Genomic DNA, 9,741 nt, shown 5'->3' on the forward strand with positions numbered 1-9,741 from the left:
GGAATATACATGAATCCCACCAGACTGACGATTAAAACCACTCGGACAACGCCCTGGCACCCCAGTCCATCATGCGCCGCTGCAGACCGAACACATGGGTATCTTGTATCAATGCAAACGCCATCGCATTATTCCACCGTGATCTCGGTTGTTTTACGCCAAGGCCGTTCCATACCCCAATGCTATATGGCACGCCGAAAAAGAACCCTAACACCGTTGGCAGTGCTCTAGAATCCAGGGATCGAGAAGCGCCTCATTACATGAAAGTCGCCAGCATGGATCTAGCTCGAGCAACGAATGCACGTACTCCCTGGCAAGGTAAGACACTGACGTCGGGAGAGGCGTGATATCCGCCTTCACTATTCTCTCCCTGACGACCGCGTCATCCTCGCTGTAGAATGGGAGCCGACCCGTAAGGAACTCGTACGTCATGACACCGAGGGCCCACATGTCGATCTCCCGCGAGTAGCCCTGCCCTCCCAGTGCCTCGGGAGCCCTGTAGTCCAGGGTGCCACAGCTGTCATACAGTTGAGTGCCCGGCGGCAAGCTCACGCTGAGGCCAAAGTCGGCCAGCATCAGCTTCCCGTTCGCCTGCAGCAGGACGTTCTCGAGCTTGAGATCCCGATGGATGACATCCTTGCTGTGCAAGTACTGCAACGCCGCAGCTATTTGGGCCGAGTAGTTGGCTGCCCGTCGTTCGCAGAATGGGCCTTCCTGCCGCAGGGCTCTGAGCTGACCAGATTGTCAGGTTGCTCGGTCGATGAATGCTGCATCAGATTGACGGGGGGACTCACCAGCTCACCGCCGGGGGCATACTCCATTACGAGGAAGTAGTTGTATGAATCCTCGAACCAGGTGTAAAGTTCCAAGATTCCTCGGTAACGAAGTTGGCTGTGAATGTCCACCTCGCGTTTCACAAGATCCTCTGCTCCCCGAGTCCGGAGTCTCGCCTTGTTTATTGTCTTGATGGCGCTGTCCATTCATCACCATGTTAGTCAACTATTTGCTTTGTTTAGATTGCTCAAGGGGGTTGTGGGGGGTAGCCGGTGCGCGCTGCGGGGACTCGGGGACCGCCAGCTCCAACTGCAGTGACGCCTATAGAGTTTGCTCTCCCAGCCAATTCGAGTATTCCCATTGACTGACTAACAAGCAGTAAGCGAGGAAGATGAAGGGCGAGAACGCAGTGACAGCACATGGTATTTAGATATAGATACGTACCAAACAGCACCAGATTGGCGGTGCCGGGCTGCGAAGACTGTCCCATACGAGCCCTTTCCAACCTTGTGCCTTATTTTGAAGTTACTAAGGTGGAGCTTTTTGCCGCGTATGGCGTCAAGTGTGTTCTGCATAACGGTTGTCGTTGTTGGAACTGTGGCTGTTTATGTGCGAGAATCACAACAACGACACTAGGAGATAACTGGAACGACTTTGGGAGAGGTTGCAAAGGGGTTTGCGGGAAACTTATAGGAGGCAAGCACGAGTCCAAGCGGTATATGTCTTGGACACAAACTTGATCCAAGCTCAGTGTGGCCAGGTTTCCGTTGGGGAGGTTGATGTTGTGCTTCATCTCTGGGCTTAGCGCGGACTCGTGACGGAGTGCTAGGTGTCAGTTTTCAATAATTTGGGAATAGTGATTTCCTAAGACGAGCACAGAGATATTCAACGCTTGTCCGTTGTTTCATTACATTGACTTGGCTGAACTGTGGTCGACTCAGTCAACGTGTAGGGAAGGAAGGAGCGAGCCTGGGCGCTTGACAAGAATACCTGGCGCTGAATGGAACTTTCCTCCAAGCTATTGTGGATGTCAATAAAGTACTTTATCTGCTGGAAGGAGAATGTGATCTCGACGTATTGACATTGCCAGCCCTCTTCCTGCGGCCTGGGATCCGAAATTTGCAGACAGAAGTAGCTGAAGAAAAACGGTCACTAGAAAGGAGCTTTTCCAGCTCAACCTAGCATAGATGCTAGCAATTATAGAGACCTGTTTCCGAGTAGTCATTTAGGGTAGCTCAAGACCTGGCGAGATGCCACTTCTAGCCCGACGGTGACTGTCTCAAGTTCATCTGTAGACTCCACTTCCAGTCTAAGACGTGTATCCTTGGATGCTGACTTGACGCTGGCAACGTCGTTCTTTCATCCAAACAAATGTTTATAATTATGTAAAGGGTCTGTGTGACCACTCTTCCGCCTCTTGATCTCCTCAGTCTCACTCTCGTCGACGGTCATGCCTTCAAGTTTCAACCAACCTGATATCAACTGCATAATGCATTTAGGGATAATTCCGAGTTCATTTACCACACGAAGGGCCTCTCTTCTCCTCCACCCACCCTCTGATAAGCAGTATAGGAGCTGTTCAATCACTTTCGTCTCAACTTCTCTCACATCACTGCCCATGAAGTCCAAGACGGACGTAGTAGTGGATGTGTGAGTGGGCACGGGCCACATAGCTTGGTACATACCGTAACTACATACCGTTACACCCCAGTCCAATGCACGACCCTTCTCCACAACTCCAGCCTAAAAATCGAGACAAGCGCGGTCCGCGCGTGTTTTTAGCGCGCTCCCGAAACTAACCGACACCAAATAACTCCATGGCCCGAGGTTTGAAAGGCCTCGCTCGGGTGTGTCCAAGGTTTTACCGTATTTGTTTTGATGGCAGCTTTGGCGGGATCGAGCCGTGGCAGGAGAATACGGTAGTCAGTGTTACCTTGCTTCCGTCTCTTCTAAGCTACCCGAGGTAAAGTTCGTACGCTCAGGACATGATCAAGGATCTCAATACCAAGAGAAATTGCATCAATCTTGAGATAGCCAGTCTCAGAAGGAGTAGGTAGTTGGTTGATATTCAGTACTACCTACGAATACCAGTAGTAGCACTTATGGCGGACAAGTGCAAAGCTGATATTCAGCACTGTAGCGTAAGGTAGTACTTTGCCTAGGTATGTCTGTACTGTATGTACGGTACAGTACAGTACAGTATGTACATACAAATTTGCAGTAAACCAAAACCCGCCTGACGACCAGAGACAACAAGAGAAGTCTATTCAGGTTGAAATGACGACCACTTTGAATGATAGCGCCCCTAGACCGCCATGCCCATTCCATGTCCATGTCCATGTCCATATCCACACCCATAGCTGTAGCCGTAGTTCAAGGTGGCTTCTATGTTCGAGGACTACCCCTTGAGCCTTGCTTGCTCTGATCTACCGCATCGCATTGCATCACGTCATATCAAACACGGCTCGTTCATTCGCGCCCCCCTACCCACCCAAACCTCTCCACAACACCAGCAACTATCATCTACGTCGACTCTTTTGCGGTTACCACGCCGTCACCACTACCATCAGCGCTGCCCAGACAGAGAAAGACGACGGATAAGATAAGACAGACTCTGGATTATGGAGCGGGGAAGCAGGAGGGCAAATGTAGAAGGAGAAGAAAGGCGCCGCCTATCTTTCCTTCATCCATGGGCATCAAGAACCAATCGGAGAAGACATAACAAAATGAATCAAGGCCCAATCACTCCAACCCGAGCAACCCAGAAAGAAATTGTCCCAGCTCTTCAGTTATCGTCAAGTACGCCCCGTCTCCGTCGAACGCCCCAAACCCAACCCCATTTGCCGTTTCCCTTCCGCGCCCATTGATCCCCATACAGTTCCAAAATGCGTCTATAAGATTATTCCCCCAAGCCTCAACTGTCGCGTCATCGTCGTGCGAGCTATGTTGTCACAGTCTATTCAACTCGTTATGATCACCGGTCGGATTCTGTCCTCATCTCGCGGGCCCACTATCGTTGTTCTGCAGCAGTAGGGGTGGGTTGCATTGCTCAGTTGCGGGGACAGCGTGCATTGCACGGCTCACGCAGTTTTGATATCCCTCCGTCGCATCTCTACGATGGTACTCGACGGTGGACAAGTCCTTTTCACCCTCACCGCAGCTTCATCGCTCTCCGAGGCACCGGCGCTGGCATCGACAGCAGCGCCTGTCGAGCCGAAACTGTTGGACCTTGACATCTCGGCCAGGGGCCTCTTCTTCAGCCCAGGCACCGACACGGACACGGGCAGCGACATGGTGAGGTCACCCGCAGCCGGCCGATCCTCATCGTCGACGGCCATGTCGCCATCAAAAGGGTCCGTGTCCAGAAGGGGATCATAGGCCCAGCAGTCTTCTAACCCCTCCATGAAAACGGGGGAGTGTCGCAATGTGTGCCACGAAATGGTGTGTCGGCGCATGGCGATGTACAAAGAGTCGATCATGTCTCTCGAGTCGCAGACAGCGCAGTGGCGCCGCAGAAACTCGTGGTCATACTTGCCTCCCGCTGACTCGATCAGGCTGGGCTCCAGTTGCCGCAGCATCGGCAGACCCTGCAGCGTCTCGGCGTCGCACAGTTTGGCCTGCAGCGGCATCCACTCGCGGCCCCGCAGGAACTGGCCAAACGCCTTCTCCACCGCCGCTGCGAACGACGCCGCATCCGGACCCTGCACTGCCACCACCTGGTGCAGACCCCGCGACAGGCAGCGCTGGTACGCGTTGGTGTTCCGCTCGAACGGCATTGGGACATAGGCATGTGGAAGGAGAGAGATGTGGACTGTCCACGCGCCTGTGGACCTGGCCGAGGCGGCCGAGGCGGCCGGTGTCGGCCGAGGTCTCATTAACTGGGTCGCTTGGCGGTAGCTGTTCGCGTCGCGCTCGGGTCCGCCGGTATATCCTTGCCTGCCGCTGTTGCCCGACAGGCCTGTCGACGGCGACGATCGGCATGTTTGGGGGGGTGCGATGCGTGATGAGGGCGGAGCGGCGGAGCCTAGCCCTAAAGGGCCCAAAGGGCCGGCGTTTGGGCGGGACGCGTCGGATGTTGATCTCCTCCTGGGGCCCCTGGCCGATACTGATGCTGCTGCCGACGCTAGGCGCAATTCCTCCTCTTCTTCCAGCGTTTCCGTCAAGTTCTCGATGCGCTCTTCCAGGCTGAGGTCAGCATCGCGGAGTTCCAATTGCCCGGCATGCAATCTGTCGAGCCGCTCGTCGTGGTCTCTAAGCTTGTCGTAAATCTGGCCGAGCTGCTCATCCTGCTGCTGGTTCTTGCGCTCGGCCTGCTCGATGGAGCGCCACGTCATGCTGACGTTCCGGTAGGCACCTTTGATCTGCTCGCTGAACTCGTCCCTGGTCTTTTCGAGATGGTCTTCGACTTCGTTTAGCCTGCTGACAACACTGTCCAATACGTCGTCTTGCTCCTTGGAGAGCTGATCTTCGAGGTGCTGTATCCGCTTCTTCAGCAGCTCCAGCTCGTGCTTCTGCTCCGTTGACGGCTCAGGCTCGTTGTTGTGGAAACAAGCCAGGTGGCCACAGTCGCAGGTGGCGCCAGGAATGCCCTTGTTGAGCGAGAAACAGACGCATGCGCACCTCTGGCCCTTGATTTCGGGGAGAAGTAGGATGTACCGACAGTGTCCCTTCGGCATCTTGGTCTCGTCGGCTGAGCTGCTGTTGGTTGCCACCTGCAACGGTGACGGAGAGGGTGAGTGTGTCGACATCTCTAGGACGCAGGGCGGGCGCCGTAGCCGTCCGAAAGAGTAGTGTCCTGAGGCTACTTCCGGGAACCAGCGGACTGAGATCAATGACGGGAGTGTTTGATGTTGATGTGTTCCGATAAGGGGGGTAGTGTCTGGGGGAAAAGAAGAGGAGGGGACAATGGAGGGAAAAGAGTAATGAGCCGAGCAACGACGCGATTACCGGTAATTAAACATGGCACTAAGGATTTCGAGAGGCCGGGAGATATCCATAGAGCAGCGGTAGGAGTCGGGCGTCGGCAGTCACTCTCACATGAGTGGAGCGGAAAAGGCGGGCCCAGGGTGTATGATTCCTGGGGATCCCTCTAGTTATCCGTCTATCGTAGGTAGTCAGGGACCCGGAGCGGCTCTGTCACGGCGAACAAAGATATGTTGTGGTACAAAGCGCAGCGGGACCGGGGAACGAGGAGGACAAGGCGGGCGGGTTATCAGGCGCCCATCTGCGGCCTCAATCAGGGGACGAGGCAACAGTAAAGGAGGCAGGGACCAGAGGAGGGCAACAAAATGGAATGGGTGTGGCCTCGGTGAAATTCCTGGCGCAGTGTGTGACTGTGTGTCCCAACGCTGGACCGTATCTGATACCACGATGCGAGCTTTGGGGTCTGAGCCTCTGATAGGCAGACAGGGAAGCGGTGCGATATCACCAGGTATCAGGTCTGATACGCCTGGCGACCGGCGAGGTTGCAAAGCTGGCGGGAAGAAAGCCGTTTCGCTTGCCGTGGCGTAGATAGCATCTATAATGCGACGAGGGTCCCTCACCGATAAGGACCGGGCGAGCGACCTTTTGAGGCGTTGTGGGCGGCTAACCTGAATTTCCGTTTTCTGCTCCAGGAAACGTGTTGCGGGTTAAATATGTACGAGTTACATAGTCAAGACGGGAGACAGAATGGAAAGAGGACAAGAATTGTGGAATAGCAATATGGGGAAGCTACGCTGTGCCTTGTTGAGGGTTGCGAAGGCGGGAATAGAGAGAGGCCAGAGCGAGAAAGTGGGAGGGAGACTTTGCGAGATAGCGCCGACAGCAGCTGCATTTGAGCGAGATAACCCGCTCCCCTGGACGACAGAAAGTACCAGGCTTTTCTGGTGGGTTTCCAGCGCGTCTTCGGCATTAGCGAGGTACCAGGGTTCTGCGGGCCAAGGTGCGATAAATCAGGTCCCAGTTTATGCGCTGCTACGCCTTGTCTGAACCAGGACCAAGTACCCGCTATTGTATGTACCTCTGAGCCCCCGTCGTCGCAGCAATTGCGACAGGTGACGTGACAATATCCTCAGCAACTTCGGGACCGTGCTGCGAGCAATTACCTTGATAGACGGGGGCCAAATACGAAAGTCACGGTGTTCTCATAATTACTGGCTACCGCGCAGCGACGCGACTCTGTCCTGTATTTATTATTGCGAGCCTCGTGGATGTTCGGTATTCTACGGCACACATACCCGACCATACTGTAGTGTGTCTGCCCGTGTAATTGGTATCGTGTACATACACTGGCATCAAGGTGCTTCTGTCATCTGCGCGCATTGATGAGAAGGGTTTTTCCACGAGCGGGCGTGGGCGGGACGTGGAGAAGACGCTGCCCGGATGGGGAAAAGTGGGTTCACTTTAGCGTGGCCCTGCTCTCAAGTCTCAACGGCGAAGAAAGCCGGAAGACAACCCTTGACCTTGGCCCTCGCCTAGCGCACTGCACGCCGGGCACATGTCTGGACCTGTTGGACGAGCAGCCATTTCTTCATCCTGGCTTTCCATTCCTCTTCACTTCTTCCAGATTCCCCTCCCTTCGATGATGGCTCCGATTGTCCAAAAGCGGCCATGAGGGTCCTCTGGCCGTTGCAAGGAGAGTCCAGTCTATCAGTTGGTCGGCTCAGGGGATTGCCGTGTCGGACGAACTGGAGGCCAGAATCTGCGACTTTATCAGCGTGACACAGGGTTGAAGGTTGGAGAGAGGATGCTCTGACAGGGATCAGTGTGGGGACCCAAAGGGATGCCACATGGGCTGGGAAAAGCAATCTGTGGGGGTCCAAGATAAGATCCCGTTTCTGCCTGAGGTTTCTCATCCTTCTCCGCGAAGCTGGCCCTGCCAAGCAAACATTGCCTGCAAGCACGACAGCTCCACTGCCCATCGGCAAAACAAGCAACAACGAAGATCGGTGAGAAATTGAGAATGCGCATGACGCCAGCAGAGCCGGTGAGAACCGTGAGACGGTGAGATAGCGAAACTATCGCAAACCCCGATTGATGCATCAAGCTCAGGGTCGGAGTCAAGGCTCGACTGGAAGTTTGGAACCCTTCCCAATTCTAACGTATCAGCCTAGCTAAGGTGAGCAAATTGTTTGATTTATTTAACAACACTAATGTTACATGTGTATTTGCTAACGTTATAGTCTACTGTGCAGGGCAAAATTGTCTGCTACCCCGGTACAGTACCTGCAAGATAAGACGGGATTGCGTACCCGAGAGCGAGTATTGCGCAGTCTCACAACGCCGGCCTTGCCTCGTTTCATCAGACAACCAGAAAGATAACGGAACAGCGGGAGCATCTCCCAGAACTAGCTTGGAGCCTTGCTATTGGTTCTGCTGCGAAGTGGTGCGCCATGTGCGCCATCCCCAAAATACCTTGAGAGAGAGTGCTTCTTTACCTTGACCTGACGTCTAGTCAACTGCGGAGTAATATCAAGGCTGCTCACCTCACGTCTGCGGCAGCAAGATGTATAAGCCGCTGCCGCATTGCTGGTGCTGGTCCCTGTGTCGGCAATGGACGTGGCACTACTTTTCTGATCACACGTCAGTTCAGTAGGATGAAGGATATCAATCCTCTAGCACCACAGTACATCTAACCTCGCAATGCACCATGATTCCACTTTCCAACCTGCCGGAACAACCTTGAGCGTCGGCTTCCAACCGCCGGCGATAGCCAGCTGCCTTGCTTGCGGCCACGGCTACCTTTCTGGCGCAAGACACTTCGATTCTCTCCTTGAGGATCGAAGGGTTTTATCAGACCTGACGCCTCGCAGTGTCCGTGCCGTCCTCTTTCAACCGAAGCAGCCGGAACATTATCGTCAGGGGCCAGCATGCACCCCACCATCCAAGGCAGACGCAGAGAGTTTGTCTCGTGCTCAATTGTCTGTTTCGGTCGTAAAGGACCCTGCGACCTATAATCTGCCACGATACTATCTTATATCATCGATAGGTTCACCGCAGCGTTGCAGCATCTCGGGCGCTTATCAAGCGTGGAAGCTCGCTGGCTGTACGTGCCTCACGCTGATGCGGCGCGGACGACGACGTGATAAGAAGCCGATATGGTCTCAGAGTAGCGGTGACGTGCCATGTCTCAAGAGGCCGCCTGTGCTTCTAATGCAACGTGCTTTGACCCATCAGGTGCGCACGCCTTTTGGCAAGAGATGAGCGTGCTGGAAGGGCAGCAGCGCAACCGGTTCATGATCTGCGAGGCTCTGTCAACATCAAGCAATGCTCGGCGACTGCCCAATGGCAGCTCTATCAAGGGCTGAAAAACGCGGCACGGGAAGGGACACATACCGCAGTTATTAGCGTTTTCGAGCACCCGGATGATACCATATCGGGCCATGCAGGATTCTGCACCTATGTATGATGCCCATTGCCTTCGGGTAGGGCGTCCGTCTCGCAAGCCAACCGCAGCCACAACCCTGACCCTGTCCCACGACTCTCACCAAGCCAAGCTGAGAGAATTAGGTACGTGCGAACAGTACGTTAATATGTAAAGCTACGGGAACCACCTTAGACAACGGTACCTATGTGATCAACTAACCATCTCCACAATCCACATGTATTTATGCCCTGTTGATCGGTGCTTGGCTGATCACGGCAGATGGCAATTTGATAGGTATGGGAAAGCTCCCGTCGCCCTTTGGATGCGCCGCCCGCTCCTAGGTAGTTGATTCAGGCCCTGCCCCAGTGACTTGATAGTAGCATTTGAGCATTTACTAGTAGTATACATAGCTGTAAATCTGGTATACCAAGCTGACTCCAGAAAAGCACACTCAATTCAGCCTCAACGGGAACATATAATTACATCCCGCCTCCTTTCCCTTGTGAAATCGACTTCCGAGGGTGTAACACCTTATTAGGTAATGGAACTGACCTCCAGTGGGGTGCGGAAACCGGACAGACGAATGGCGACTGGTCGAACCGCCACATGCTCCTACACTA

The 9,741-nt window shown here is 54.2% G+C and overlaps 5 protein-coding genes across 5 annotated transcripts; 3 read left to right on the forward strand and 2 right to left on the reverse strand.

Annotated features, from left to right (window-relative positions):
* Positions 1–207: 207 nt before the first annotated feature.
* On the reverse strand, positions 208–1,349 carry N656DRAFT_836138 (kinase-like protein; the record flags this gene model as incomplete). Its single annotated transcript, XM_064818769.1, has 3 exons — positions 208–732; positions 795–972; positions 1,219–1,349. 3 exons carry the CDS (start codon positions 1,347–1,349, stop codon positions 208–210), a joined length of 834 nt encoding a protein of 277 aa, XP_064671366.1.
* Positions 1,350–3,263: 1,914 nt separating this feature from the next.
* Positions 3,264–3,747, forward strand: N656DRAFT_599660 (uncharacterized protein). Its single transcript, XM_064810250.1, has one exon. The coding sequence runs from the start codon at positions 3,396–3,398 to the stop codon at positions 3,639–3,641; it is 246 nt and encodes an 81-aa protein (XP_064671367.1). The 5' UTR covers positions 3,264–3,395; the 3' UTR covers positions 3,642–3,747.
* A 209-nt stretch (positions 3,748–3,956) lies between these two features.
* On the reverse strand, positions 3,957–5,522 carry N656DRAFT_695368 (uncharacterized protein; the record flags this gene model as incomplete). Its single annotated transcript, XM_064810687.1, has 1 exon — positions 3,957–5,522. A coding segment is annotated over one exon (1,566 nt), but the record flags the coding sequence as incomplete, so codon positions are not given.
* A 24-nt stretch (positions 5,523–5,546) lies between these two features.
* N656DRAFT_599658 (uncharacterized protein) lies at positions 5,547–6,352 on the forward strand. The gene has a single exon (XM_064810249.1). It carries the CDS (start codon positions 5,812–5,814, stop codon positions 6,283–6,285), a length of 474 nt encoding a protein of 157 aa, XP_064671369.1. The 5' UTR covers positions 5,547–5,811; the 3' UTR covers positions 6,286–6,352.
* Positions 6,353–8,009: 1,657 nt separating this feature from the next.
* On the forward strand, positions 8,010–9,029 carry N656DRAFT_777811 (uncharacterized protein). Its single transcript, XM_064814887.1, has one exon. It carries the CDS (start codon positions 8,398–8,400, stop codon positions 8,956–8,958), a length of 561 nt encoding a protein of 186 aa, XP_064671370.1. The 5' UTR covers positions 8,010–8,397; the 3' UTR covers positions 8,959–9,029.
* Positions 9,030–9,741: the final 712 nt, after the last annotated feature.

This window comes from Canariomyces notabilis (genome assembly GCF_033297395.1).
Source record: "Canariomyces notabilis strain CBS 508.74 unplaced genomic scaffold N656scaffold_7, whole genome shotgun sequence".
NCBI classification, from domain to species: Eukaryota; Fungi; Ascomycota; class Sordariomycetes; order Sordariales; family Chaetomiaceae; genus Canariomyces; species Canariomyces notabilis.

What these genes read in the sequence shown, in the direction of transcription:
- N656DRAFT_599660 (XM_064810250.1), top strand. Translation starts at nt 3,396, where the DNA reads ATGGAGCGGGGAAGCAGGAGGGCAAATGTAGAAGGAGAAGAAAGGCGC.
- N656DRAFT_599658 (XM_064810249.1), top strand. Translation starts at nt 5,812, where the DNA reads ATGAGTGGAGCGGAAAAGGCGGGCCCAGGGTGTATGATTCCTGGGGAT.
- N656DRAFT_777811 (XM_064814887.1), top strand. Translation starts at nt 8,398, where the DNA reads ATGCACCATGATTCCACTTTCCAACCTGCCGGAACAACCTTGAGCGTC.